Source organism: Arachis ipaensis, chromosome B02, assembly GCF_000816755.2.
Source record: "Arachis ipaensis cultivar K30076 chromosome B02, Araip1.1, whole genome shotgun sequence".
Classification (NCBI taxonomy): domain Eukaryota; kingdom Viridiplantae; phylum Streptophyta; class Magnoliopsida; order Fabales; family Fabaceae; genus Arachis; species Arachis ipaensis.
Genome location: NC_029786.2, coordinates 89,869,115 through 89,883,894, shown reverse-complemented (window position 1 = coordinate 89,883,894; position 14,780 = coordinate 89,869,115). Strand labels below are relative to the sequence as shown.

Sequence of the window (14,780 nt, the reverse complement as noted above, 5' to 3'; positions counted from 1 at the left end):
AAGAATGAAAAATAAATATCCATGTAATTATATATTTAGATATTTAAATCAGACAAAAAAATAATTCTTTTAGTAAATTTTCAACAACTCAAAAATTAACACAATGTATAATTATAAATGAAAATGATAAACAAAAATGAGAGTTGCAATAATGATACGGTGGTAATTAATTGCAGTTGGGGTGAATAGAAGAAGAAAATAAGAAAAAAGAATAAAACAAGGCAACATAATAGTAATAGTAAGATAATAATTCAAAAATGCCCTCAAATAATTTAAAAAACACGACAAAAATGTCCAACATTAAATATGTATTATAACAAAATACTTTAAAAATTGATTTTTGATGCCATTTTTTGCAAGTATGATTAGAAAAATCAAATATTATTATCCTTAAAATATGGTGATTTTTTCTAAAAAAATATTTATTTTTTGTATTTTTTTTGTCAACAACTAATAATATTTTTGAAAAATAAAATAAAAATATAGAGATAAGACTTTGATTGATTTTTGTGCATATTGTTGAAACAATTATGTAAATTTTTGTATAAAACTTTGAATCTAAGGTATGATGAATTTTTCCCATTTTAATATATTTGAGGTTACTTTTGTCGACGATAAAATTCTGGTGTTTTTTCTTTTGGGAGAAAAAAATAATGTAAAAAATTAATTAAAAAAATATAAAAATTTAATTATAAATTTAATAAAATTAAGGGAGTAACATGGCAATTAAACTAAGAATTTAAAAGTAGAGTATTTCTCCGCCACAGTTCCCTCTCCCTCCAATACTTGGTTCCTTTTTCCACATTTTTTCTACCTCTCAATCCATGCATTTGGAGTTTTGAGTTTTGAGTCTCTAATCACACACTGACACGTTAACGCCACTTTTTTCTTTTCCTTTTTCTCTGCACTCTGCCATGTCTTCCCAGCAACAACAAATTCCCCTCAGAATCTTGATCGACAAACCAAACAACAAGGTCGTCGCCGTCGAATCCACCAAGGACTTCGTCGACACCCTCTTCAGCTTCCTCTGCCTCCCTCTCGCCACCATCATTCGCCTCCTCACCAAACAACACGAGCAACAGCAACAACCACCACCATCCATTCTTGGAAGCATCACGAACCTCTACCACAGCGTTGAGAATCTAACCCCAAACGATGTCTGGAACACTGTATGTAAGGACATGCTTCTGTGCCCTAGAAACCCCTGTGAGTCACTCTGCTCTAAGCTCTTGTTCAACGTTGACGACACTAAACCAACACCGAAGGTTCTCGTGTGCAATTCTTGCAACAAGTTCACAACTTTTCCAACGCTTGATTGTGTTTGTGGCAAACGCATAGAATATGTGCCCGTTGATTTGGATTTGGAACGAAAAGGGAAGAACCTTAATAATAATAACACCAATGTCAATGTGGATGCTGCTAAGGCTGGGGTTTTTGTTAAGGAAAATGGGTCTTTGTTTTTGGTGTTTGATGATTTGACAGTTGTGCCAAGTTCTTTGGTGACCTCAATGGATATGATGCTTCAACTTGGATATTCCGATTTGACTCATCTTGAGGAATATACTTGTGATATTGGCAAGGACGAGGTAATTGAGTTTTTGACCCCTTTTTTTCCTCTGTGAATTATAAAACTTTAGGTGCTTTCGGCATTGGTCAAGGCAATAATGCCTCAGGCTCAAATGAGAGTTTATAGAGTTAGTTACAAATCACATGTTAATGGAGTCTTGTAGGGTAGATTTTGTGGGATACCTTCGAAGCCTTTATCATCTATGACAACCGTGCTAACCCGTTTTGCCTTGTAACTCTTATCTTGTGTAATATGAATTGAAGAATCACACAAATTTTGCTTTACTTCATATTAAAATTGTCCTTTGTTTAAAGTAAATTTTAAATATTAGCACCGAGTTGGTTATACTTAATAACTGGTCTGCACTCATCTACACAAGTTATGTTTTGGTTCATGTGAGTATGCGACTAGCATGAAGCTAACTAACTCTACCTAAACTAACTAATTAACTTATGTAATTTAATCGTCTTGTGGGCCACAGTGGGGAGCTCTCAACCATATCCAACTTAACATCCAACTCAAAACCTTAAAGTGAGATTCTCATCTTGTAAACTCCTCACTCTTCCTTGCTTTCTTTGATGTGGGACTAACTTCATGCACTCCTCACACTTGCAACATTAACAACTAGTATACTACCATCTGTTAACTTTCACCTAACATTGTGTGTCTAAGCATTGCGCACTCTTCAGACTCAAAGGACTCTTGCATGAATTGTATGTATTGTTTACTTGTCAATTGATTGATGTACTAGTATACTACTAGAAAGGATATGAGCAAACATTAGTTATTTACTAATCTTAAATTTTAATTTTGCTAATTCTGAAGGTGTGCTAGTCTTATTCCTTAGTTTAGTCAAATATCTTTGAGTTTCATTAAAAATTTCATGCTTTGAGTGAACTTTTTTCCTTAAAAGAGGAGTTGTATATTTTGTTTTTGTCTGTTATCTTGATTAAGAAACTATCCTATTTCATTTTAATTTATAGATCTTGAACCTGCTCAAGTATACCATCAGCTCCCATGAGCCTCTAACTAATTTGATTTTGGCAAGTAATTCCAAGAAGAAAGATAACCCGCCAAATCCATCCGCATCAGCGATTAGAGGGAAGGTTGCCACCACTGACACTAAAATGGAAGTTAAGATAGTTCAGAGTAAGTCTCAAAACAAGGTTTTATTTGCTGAATCTACAGAAGATTTTGTTGACTTCATGTTTAGCTTACTTGCCATACCATTGGGGTCCGTCATAAAGCTACTGAATGGCAACTCCATAATTGGATGTGTTGATAACTTGTACAAGAGTGTGGAGACTTTGCACTCTTCATGGTGTACAGAATCACGTTTCGTGTTGCTGAATCCCGGCATAGTGCCCCAATTCGGTTGCCTGAATCAGCCCCTCAACATTCCTGATGTGGAACCTACTTACTATTATGGTAAGGGGATATATGAGAAGGATAACCATTATGGAAGAAAAGAAGTTCCCAGAAGTGGCGGAGTCATTTCCAAATCAGATCATGATATTGTTAGTGTAAAACGATTGACTGCACTGGACCCAAGATCCCCAAACAGATCAAAAGAAGATGCTACTGGATTTGTGAAGAGGCCGGCATTGTATGCTGTAGGAGATGATCTGAGAGTGAGACCACTGTCTGCGGATTCTTGCCTTTATTATTTAAAAGATTTGAATCTTCCCCTTGATGATCTTGAAGTGAAAGTGATAAGTATTAGTGAGGCAGCGGTAAGGCGACACGTATTCCCTCCCATCCCTCTCCTTTTAATGTGACACCTATTTTTCATTATCTTTAATCTTTGGTGCAGGCTTTAAGCCTCCTTGGAGCTTCCTTGACATCGAAGCAAACACTGACTACTGGGTTGAAAGACTTTCTGGATGTGCCGAGACAAGAATTAGATTTGGCATTGAAGTATACTCAAACTAGTCAACTTGATCTTTTAAAACTTGAACCTAATCCAGAGCCCTAAATTCTCAGACATCTGCAGTTTTTGCATGCCTACATGTATTTTGTTTTGAACAACCAAGAAAATCTTTAGACCGTATTTCAAATTTGGTGTGCAAAGACTGAGGTTTGCCTTTATTCATTAATACTACTAGTTTGAGGTACTTAACTTTAGTTGTATGTACTTACCTGAGTTCTGAACTGCTTGCAAAAAAATCTTGATTTTGTTCTCGAACACATACTTTTATGGCCATTCCATCATATATTTTGGGACCTGCTGAGTGCTGACCTACATCAAACACATGCTGTCAATTGCTAATAGCTAGTGTGTATGTGTGCGTGTGTGGTCGAAACCACATGCATACACCAGAGGCAATTCTGCTCAAGCTGGTAGGACTACTTATCATTCGACTGTGATTGTGTATAGAACTATAGATAATATAATGTCCTATAATAAGCTACAAGATTTTGGGAGAACCATCGTCACAAAAGTTTGTGTATATGGTGGGAGAGTCCAAGGTTTTATAAGGCTTTTTTTTTTTAAGGTGTTGGTTCTCGATGTGAAACTCTTTTTCAGGTATTAGTCTCACGAGACTCGTAACATGTTCCTTGCAACCAATCAAAATAAGTGCAAAAGAATACCATTTGCCTTTGCTGTCTATCAGTTATTTGGTTTTTGCAGTATACAAGTAAAACAGCAAATGTGATTATTATTGCTAATGATGCGATCATTCTTCATGCTAGAATGTTATATAAGTAATGTGGTGTGGTGTTTGAAGCTGAACTGATGGAACTGCAAAGAGAATGTATGGCAAGTTCTGGTGCAGAGTATTGCTTCCTTAGATGGTGAAGAATTGAAGCATATTGAACCGCAAATGAACTGCAGACACGTGGAATACGAGTCAACACCAATTTAACTTTGGATTAACGCGTCTAAACCAACCGGGAATTCTGTATGCTAATGGTTATTTTTTCGGTATCAAATATTTAAACAGTACTAGTAAATTTGTTATTAGTAATAAATTAATAGAATGGAGGAGTACATGAGAGTACGTGAAATAAAGAGTGGGGAGAGCGGGGGAGAGTCTTCGAGGATGACACATAGCGAGGCAGCCGGCCATGTCGGTAGAAGCAATAAGGGGGAGAGCGGAGGGGGCATGTATCGGGTGAAAAGGAGGGGATTAAAGGAGATGGTAACAAGACTTAAAGTCAGTGGATATCGTTCAGAGATAAAGTTGTTGTTGGTGCCTCAGCAAGGAGAGCTTTGGAAGTTGCTGATTCTCTTGATGGGGATAAGATGGCTACAGTAGTTGGTAAGCAAAGCGATTCGGAGATACTAACTGTGACGTTCACTGAGGATATTGGCAGAGCCCTACAAAGATGCCATCGTGATCAAAGTTCTTGGAAAAAATTTTAGCTATACAGCGATCACGCACAGGCTTAAAGGCGTCTGGAGAACCAAATGAGGATATGAGGTACTAGATGTCGGTTTTGGCTATTTCTTAGTCAAATTTGATCTCTTGGAGGATAGAGAGAAAGTTCTCCTTGGAGGACCGTGGATGATTACTGGAAGCTATGTTGCGGTTAAACCTTGGAGTTCTTCATTCAGACATTGTGAAAACACTTTTGGGTCTACCATGGTTTGGATAAGACTCACAGGTTTAAACATTAACTATTATCAAGAGAGAGCCATGAAAATGATTGCGTCAGCTGTTGGCAAACCGATCCGCATCGACTTAGCCACCAAGTCTGCAGAGAGGGGAAAGTATGCAAGAACATGTGTGCAAATTAACTTGGGACTTCCAGTTATAAAAAAAATTCAAGTTGATGGTCATATGTATGACATAGAATATGAGCACTTAAATTTAATTTGTGAAAAATGTAGCTGCTTTGGGCATGTCACAAGAGAATGTGCGAAAGAGAACAACAATGGCATTGGAAGGAAAGCACGATGAAGGAGAAAAATTTGCCATCACTTTTTTCTGTAGATAACAACGAGAAAACGGTGGAAGGTAGTCAAATCCCAGTAAAAAATCAAAATTTAACTTTTGAATTTGGAATTAATGCCAAATCAATTCCAATTATGGAGAAGCATGGTGCAGCAGATCTTGTGCATGATAATTTGCAAGACTCACGTATGGAAATGGATACTCGTGCAAAAGAGGGTGAATGGGTTACAGTTAGTAGAAAAGGCAAGGAAAAAGTGGGTATAGGCCACAATGTGGTGCCAAAAAAAGCCAATGTAGCAATATGCTCCAATTTGGTGAGTAAGAAATTTTCTTTTGGGTCTAATAACATGCATGCTGGATCCTCATCAAATGCAAAGGTAAAGTCCTTATCAAATGCAAAGGTGGGGCCTAAGGAAAAGAAAGATCCTCCATCCACGCTTGGCTCTTTGGGAACAACTCAGGTGGCTTTCAAGGATCAGAGTACTCCTTTTTTTAAAGCAGGGTACAAAAGGTAGCGTCCTATTTCGCTTCAAAACTCACCTACTGAAGCATTGTCAATGGATTCTCGAGTACAAAAAGAGTTTGATAAAGTTAGTGCAACAACAAACTTGGAGACCCAACCTCAACAGAAGAATGATGGTTCTGCGGTGCAAGTCCACAAGGAGATACTTGGAGACAGGGGTCCATCAACGTGAGGTAGAATGATTAAACATTCCAATTATTTAATTTATTTTTTATTGATTGTGACCATTTAAATATTATTAGTTGGAATGTTAGGGGGCGTCAAATAAGATGTCTCGGGTGCACTGTAAGGAGTTGATACGAAAATTTCAACCAACTTTTTTTATTTTGGTGGAAACTCATATTGGGTTTGAAACTATGAAAGAATTTTGGGAGAGATTAGGCTATTATCCTGTAGGGATTGTAGATGTTGTTGGACACAAGGGAGGAATTTGGTTCCTCTCTGCTAATTTAAAATTTTCTTGTAAAATTCTTTGGGTTATGAATCAATGTGTAACTTTGGAAATTGATGGTGGTGGGCGAAGATGGATCTGTAGTGCGGTTTATGGCAGCCCTCAAGCCACTAATAGAGTAGAATTATGGAGTCATCTGCTTGATATTGGTTTGTGCATTCAGGACCCGTGGGTGGTGGTTGGAGATTTTAATGATATTTTGAGTGTTCATGAGGTGAAGGGGAGTAATTTCTATTCAAATCGTAGTAGTATCTTTGCAAGTACTCTAGATTCTTGTGGTCTTTTTGATCTAACAACCTCTGGAAGACGGTTTACTTGGTTCCGTAAAATTCAAGGAAACAAAGAAATTGCAAAGAGATTGGATAGAGCTTGCTGTACTACAGAATGGCGCCTTCTTTTGCCAGAAGCTTTTGTTGAAGTTCTCAGTCGTTCCCACTCTGATCATTGTCCCCTACTTATCCGATGTCAAGGAGTTCCTATCAAGAAAGGAAATCGGCCTTTTAGATGCCAAGCGGCATGGGCAACGCATCCTGATTACAAGGCTATTGTTCAGAAATCTTGGGATAATACAGGCTTTGGCATCCATAGGAAGTTGCTGGGGGTCCAAGAAGCTTCGTTGGAATTTAACTCTACGGTCTTTGGCAATATTTTTATTAAAAAAAAGGGAATTGGAGGGTTATTTGAATCATATTCAACGGAAAATGGAAGCTGACGATGATCCGATTCTGAAGCACAAAGAGGAAGAATTGAGAGCTGAGTATAATATAGTTTTGGCCCAGGAAGAATTGCTTTGGTACCAGAAGTCAAGAGATCAATGGGTTCGGTATGGTGATAGAAATACTAGCTTTTTCCATATGCAAACCATCCTTAGAAGAAAATCTAACAAGGTTCATGGGTTGCTAGTCAGTGATGGGTCTTGGTCTGATGATCCGGAAGTTTTGCAAAGGGAGGTTATTCATTTCTTCAAAAATATTTTTTGTTCTACTAAGCCTGTTGAGGTTAATTGCATGGGAGAAATTCCTATGCCATCTCTTAGTCAGGATGCTTGTGATAATTTATCTAAACCAATAACAATGTTGGAGGTTAAAGAAGCTCTGGATAATATGAGCTCGTTCAAAGCTCCTGGGCCGGATGATTTTCAAGTTTTTTTCTTCAAGGAATATTGGGATGTGGTGGGTCATGAGGTATGACGTACTGTTCAGAAAGCATTCTTAGGGGAGACGTTAAGCCATTCTTTGTTGGAAACTTTGATTGTTCTTATCCCTAAGTGCAACCCTCCAACTAGATTGAAGGATTTTCGACCAATAAGCCTTTGTAATGTAATTTATAAGCTAGTGACTAAAGTGCTTGTTAATAGATTACGACCATTTTTGGATGAGATTGTTAGCCCAACTCAGGGAGGGTTTATTCATGGTAGAGGAGCACCTGATAATATTATTGTCGCCCAAGAAGTTCTTCACTTTCTTAAGCGGACAAAGTCTAGAAAAGGAGCTATGGCTTTTAAGATTGATTTAGAAAAGACTTATGATAGATTTGATTGGAATTTTCTTGAGCACACTCTTCAATCTTTTGGCTTTCCTTCTCTAATTATTCGACTTGTAATGAATTGTGTTCAGGCCTCAAATCTTTCCATCCTTTGGAATGGGAATAGATTGGACAACTTCCAACCTCGCAGAGGGCTCAGGCAAGGAGATCCAATTTCTCCGTATTTATTTGTTTTGTGCATGGAGAGATTGGCGTGCTTCATTTCCAAACAAGTTGACGAGGGTATTTGGGATGGTGTGGCTGTTTCTAGAGGGGGACCTAGAGTTTCTCACTTGATGTTTGCAGATGACCTCCTCCTTTTTTGTAAAGCGAAGAAAAGTCAAGTTCAGAATGTTGTGCACACCTTGGAGTTGTTCTGTAAAGCTTCAGGTATGAAGGTTAACATTGAAAAATCTAAAGCTATTTGTTCTAGAAATATCTCTAATAGAAGGAAGGAAATGTTGTCTGGTGTTTCTCATATTCCTTTTACTAGTGAACTAGACAAATACTTGGGGGTAAACCTTAATCATCCTCGAGCTGCTAGATCTATTTTTTCGGACTCTTTAGAGAAGATCAAGAATAGGCTGGCTAGTTGGAAAGGTCGGCTCCTTAACAGAGCAGGCAGGCTTTGCTTAATTAAATCTGTTGCTTCTTCTCTTCCTATTTATCAGATGCAAGTGACTCTTTTTCCTACTTCGGTTTGTCAAAAGATTGATTCTGTACTTAGACAATTCTTGTGGAAGGGAAATGTGGGGGAGCGTTGCTTAAATTTGGTCAAATGGAGCAAAGTTGTCACTCCAAGAAAATATGGAGGATTGGGAATTAGAGATACTCAATGTGTAAATTTTTCTTTACTCGGAAAGCTTGTTTGGCAATTATTGCATAATAAAGATAAGATTTGGGTAAGAATTATGATGGCAAAATATTTATCTGGGAGTTCTTGCTTTTCACCCAAATTTTCTAATAATGTTTCAAGCACTTGGCGAGCGATTTATAAAACAATAGAAAAGCTTCGTGATGGTTTTGATTGGTGTACAGGCAGGATGTCTCAATCCTTTTGGTATCATGCTTGGCGACCATGTGGAACGCTAGCTCCTTTGGTTCCTTTTGTGCACATTTCTGATTCTCACTTGAAGTTAGAAGATGTCTGGCACCATAGGCATTGGCGGCGGGATATTCTTTGCACAATGATTCCGGAAGAAGTTAAACTTGATTTGATGCTCTTTGATCCTATCAAGCAGGCAGGAGATAAAACAGGTTGGTTTTGGACAAACTCAAATACTCTTACCTACTCGACTAAAAGAGGGTATGAATGGCTACTGAAGAAGAAATTTGGCTGGAATGATAATGAAAATTGGCTTTGGCTTTGGCGCTTGAGAATACCGGAGAAGATAAAGTGTCTGCTCTGGCTTTGCCTCAACAACGGAGTTCCCACAGCTAGTTACCGATTTCATAGAGGTATTTCTACTTCTGATTTTTGTCAGAGATGTTATCTTGCTCTAGAGGATATTAACCACTGCTTTAGGACTTGCCAAAAAGCTCGTCAGATTTGGATTAGCTTAAATTTGGGAATGACCGCTGAGGACTCTAATTTGAATTTTGTGTCTTGGATTCGTTCTAACCTCAACAAAAATGAGTTTCTCTTTGCAGCGGCCTTTTGGTGGATTTGGAGGGATAGGAACAATGACATCTTCCACCAAGATGATCCATAGAGTAAGGAGAAAATTGTTCACTTAGTTAAACATGCTGCTCGAGATTTCTCTAATGTTGTTATCAACCAAAAACATATTATTCCTTCTTCTTTGAAATATAACTGGGAACCACCTCCAATAAATGTCTGTAAAGTGAACTGCGATGCAAGCATTTTTGAAAATGAGCAATTAGCTGGCTTTGGATGTGATTTCTTGTAATCCGTAACTCCAATCAAAAATCTAATCCGGTAAAAGTATTCGTATCCTCCTCTTCTATACGTTGGCACCACTTTTGACCGGTAGAAGTTGACGGTAACGTAACTCCTCTACCCCTTGAGTTTGACCAACTGGAGTTTTAGGAGGCATAGACGATTCTGGACATTTTCTTCTTCGATAGCTCAGTCAAAAAGTTTCTCTAGAGCTTCGAATATTTTGATTCCATACGAAGGTATGGTTTTGGTTTCTCGTAGTTAATGTTTAATGTCACGTGAAAATTTAGGCTAGAAGACCTTAAGATAAGAATGAATTGAATGTATAATTGATGGATTGTGCATATTGGATAAAATGTGTGGTTTAGCTGTTGTTAATAATTTGCTGTTGAAGTTGGTCGATTTGGAAAAGATTTAATATTGGTATTTGTTTGATTTTGAAATAATTTGTTACCGGAAATGATTTGAAGGACTGAGAGGTGTTTGATTTGATAGTTGGGACCCTTGAAGGGTGGCAGAAACTCGAGCTTTAGAGGAGATACTGCCAAAACTTCTATAAGAATTGGAGTTTTGATTTGAGGTGGTATTTTAAAAAGAAAGAGATTATTATGTGGCTTGTGTATTTGAGACTATTTGTTGACCCTCTGTCGCAAGATGTGACTGGGCACTTTAACTCCTCGGATTCCCCCATGGGCATGCATATATATAAATATTGAATATTATATTTGAGCTTGGAGTTCGACTCCATGGAATACTATATTGTTGAGCTTGGAGTTCGACTCCATGGAATACTATATTGTTGAGCTTGGAGTTCGACTCCATGGAATACTATATTATTGAGCTTGGAGTTTAACTCCATGGAATACTATATTATTGAGCTGAGTTTGACTCCATGGAATATTATTGAGCTTGGGGATGCGCGCACAGAGGGACTGTCCAATGGTTAACTACCAGGATATGTCGGGTTGGCTGTATAACCGACAGATGAGACTCATCAGCCATAGGACAGTCATACATCATATGCATTTGTTTGTTTGCTTGAGTGTGCATTGTTTTGGTTTGCTTAACTGTTTAATTCTGCTTATCCGCTACTTGTTCTACTTGCTGTAAATGCTTCTCTATCTGTGTTGTCCTTTCTTGAACTGTATGTGTATGTTTTCTGAGAAATCTCTCTTGACGAAGGTGTGAGGGGAGAGGGTTGTTCCACCAGTGATTCGGAGGATTGGAGGCGACAGAAAGTGAAGTATTAAGTTAAAGTTAGATTCAGAACTAGACCTTAGATAACTTACCTAACTTTTGGTTTAGTTTATTTTATTTAAGAATGATTTTGAGTGTCGGAGTTCTAGAAATGCCTCTGGCTTTTTCGAGACCTTTTATATTAACTATGTGGGCACCTTTACCATACTGAGAACCTCCGGTTCTCATTCCATACTATGTTGTTGTTTTTCAGATGCAGGTCGAAAGGTATCTCATTAGGCGTCTGGACACCTGAAGCGAAGTGGTTACTGTGTTATTTTGTTGTGCAGTGATGTATATACACGTACTTAGCTTTCTCTCCACATAACTTATTCTTTTTTATCCTCTTAGAGGTTTATGGAGAGGCAGGATTTGTTTATGTACATCTTGGGTTTTGGATATGTATATATATATGTAAATATTCTTCGGCCAGCCTTGACTTCGCAGACTGAGTTAGGAGCTTGTTATTTTGTACCTATGACTTTCGATTCCTACTTTTATTGTCTTACGTTTTATAGTTATAGTTTGCCTCACACGCAAGTTGTTCCATTTCCGGAGCGTGGCGCTTTTTATTTTGCGATTTTGTTTTACCCATTTTTCAAGGCTCCTAGTCTATTATATTCTTTCTACTATTATAAGTATGTATTTTAATTTTTAGAAGTCGTAATACCTCGCCACCTCTATTTTACGACTTAAGCGTAAAGTTTTGGGTGGTAGGGTGTTACACTGATTATTAGTATTTCATGGGAGTAAGGAAGGTGGTGGTGGTGGTGGTAAAGGTGCTGGTGATGGTAGTAGTGGTAAAGGTGCTGGTGATGGTGGAGGGTATTTTTATCCGTAAAAATTTAAAAGGACGATTTTAATATGAAAAAAAACGTTAAGGATGATTCTAAATCAAAAATTACATTGGGGACGATTTCGATTCTGACCCTCAACGTTAGGGACCAAAACAATACTTACCCCTTAAATTTATATTTAAAATAAATCTTTTCATCCCTTTGAACATGTGCAAAATGAATAAAAAAATAAAATTAAAAAATTATTTCATGTGAAGTTGATAATTATCGATGATAATTTTGTTAAATTTATTAAATTATTTGACAATTATCAGCTATCAATTTCACATGAAACAGTTTTTCACCGTGTTTTTATGCTTATATCATGAAGCACACAATGCTCAAAGAGTGAAATTTCATTTTTGGAATCCTGTTTTTTTTTCCGGCCTCACCTTTGTAGATGGCAATTGAGAAGATGTTTTTTATTTGTAGGGTTAAGTACGATTTTTGAAAATTTTTTTTGTCTCAACCTTTTTTCATACAAAATTGTCCTTAAGACTCAATATAGTTTTAAAATTGTCCTTTGGACCTAAATCTTAAAACTTTGTCCTTTTGTTGGGAAGGTCAAACAGTGAAAAACAAAATTTTTTGTGTAAAATAGGGTGGTATGCATACGCACACAACAACAACCCTTCCCATGCTTGTGCGTACGACACTTGCAAAATCACAGGGTGTGCGTGCATACATCCCCTCGTACATACGCACGGGCTAAAACGCACTATCTGTTCTGTGCGTACGCACACACCTAGTTTTCTGCAACTTAGGAAAATTCAATTTTTGGTACATAACTTTCGACGTCCATAACTTCTACAAAATTTCGTTTTCCACAAACTTTATACTGTTGTAAAACTCTTGAAATTATCTTTAATTTGAAAAAAATTTCATTCAAATCCAGAATTCAAGGTTCAAGTTATGGTCCGTCGAAGTTCGTTAAAAGTCAAAGTTTTCAAGTTTCAATTCAAACCAACCATATCCAAAACATACCTAAACACTTCTCATTTATTCCATGACCCACCAATACACAATTTCATCAAGTTCAACCTCAAAAATTCATAATCAATAACTCTATACTCAATCACCAATGTATCATCATTATTCATCAAAATTATCATTTCATCAACCATCAACCTCAAGCATCAACTACCAATCCATTCTCAAACTAATTCAACATTTTTCATCAAGTTTACTAAACATTAACATAATCATACATTCTAACTTAGCCTATAATCATCTAGCCTAAATTTTCACGAAACATTATATATTATCTACGAGAAACCAAAACAATACCTTGACCAATTTTTTTTTTTAATCCAAAGACACCTAAATTTCATCGTTTCCTTCGGCGTGATACTACCTGACGATGACGATGAAGCCTCCGTGTTCTCCTTCTCCCACACGAACATCTCAAAAGCTTTCTTGAGATCATCATCGTTGTTGATAGTCACGAGCTTCATAAAATCCTGAAAGTCCAACAAATGGTCGCCATCGGAGTCGAGGTCTTGGATGAGGCCTTGAGCTTCGTCGGGAGACAAGTAGTCTCCAATGGATCCAAAATAGGACATGAGCTCAAAGGCAAAGATTTTTCCATCTCGGTTAGCATCAGAGTGATGAATAAGCTCCCTCATGGCTTCATTTTCTATGTCTTTAGTAGTAGTTGGAGTTGTGCTTGGGTTTAGCCCCGTTAATGATGTTCGGTGGAGGCTACTACTACGGCACAGCAGCAACAACAACGCGACGGAAATAACGTGCGTCTCAAATGGGCGAACGGGAGGCAGCGGCTTGCACAGTTGCGACGAATGGGCAGCGGTAACGAGAATGCACGGGACTGTTGCGACGCGATCTCCTGTTGCTACGGTGCCTAAGCAAAACGCGGAGAGGTTGGGTGTCATCGGCGGGAGGATGGGAGGCGTCAGCTGGAGGGTGTCGGACTGGACAGTGAGAAAGTGCAGTGGCACCGGGATAACTTTATAGACTGAAAATCGTAAATGAAAAATGGAAAGTTAGCATGATATTGGGAGTAACTGTGTCTAGGGGTGTGCACGGTCCGGTCCGAAAAGATTTTGGACCATGATGACCTGGGTCTGAAGTGACCCGGGTTTGCCTCGGGGAGAAGAAATAAAATTTGGAAAGTGAGTGAAACCGGGACCGGGCCATAGCTCGGGTCACCCGGACCGGTGGTCCGGCCATCATACACAATTAATATTTTGTGTTATTACTGATGGATGATAACTATTTTTATGTGAAATTTAAGTATTGTAAACTTTAATATTTTGTGTTATTAGTCATTATAAAACTATAAGTTAATGGTTTATGTTTAGAATGCATAAAACTTTAGACTAATGCATAATATTGTGTTATTTGTATTGACTTAAATATTTGGTGTTATTAGACAATATTAGTATTGATTGTGGTTATGTTTTAATTTTGGAAAAGGGTTGGTTCTTGTTATATTTTTCTAAGTGAATTTTATTATGTCAAATAATGGTTAGAGTCTTGGAAATTTGGATATTTTTACATGCTAGCTTACAAGAAGTTATTAAGGTAATGTAATATTAACGGCCCGTTTTTCATCCGATTTTTATCCGGTATAATCGTGGTCCGAAAATGTGTAGGTTTTATCGGGTTTAGAGCCGGATTCGAATCTAACAAATAGACCCGGTATATATTTTAGGTCGAGTCTGAATCACATCAAATTTGATTTTACCCGACCCATGAACACTCCTAATTGTATCAATTGTAATTTGATTTAATTGAAATTTTTTAAAATTTTAAAATTTAAAATTAAAAATAGTTAATTATTATTCTAATAATTTTAATTTTAATTTTAATTTTAATTTTTTTACT

General features: G+C 37.3%; 2 protein-coding genes across 2 annotated transcripts; one reads left to right on the top strand and one right to left on the bottom strand.

Annotated features, from left to right (window-relative positions):
- On the top strand, positions 785 to 3,545 carry LOC107628455. The gene is made up of 3 exons (XM_016331116.2): positions 785 to 1,586; positions 2,551 to 3,300; positions 3,381 to 3,545. Exons 1-3 carry the CDS (start codon positions 915 to 917, stop codon positions 3,540 to 3,542), a joined length of 1,584 nt encoding a protein of 527 aa, XP_016186602.1. The 5' UTR covers positions 785 to 914; the 3' UTR covers positions 3,543 to 3,545.
- On the bottom strand, positions 13,168 to 13,825 carry LOC107627589 (probable calcium-binding protein CML41). Its single transcript, XM_016330419.1, has 2 exons — positions 13,291 to 13,825; positions 13,168 to 13,172 (listed from the first exon to the last, which is right to left on the bottom strand). Exons 1-2 carry the CDS (start codon positions 13,823 to 13,825, stop codon positions 13,168 to 13,170), a joined length of 540 nt encoding a protein of 179 aa, XP_016185905.1.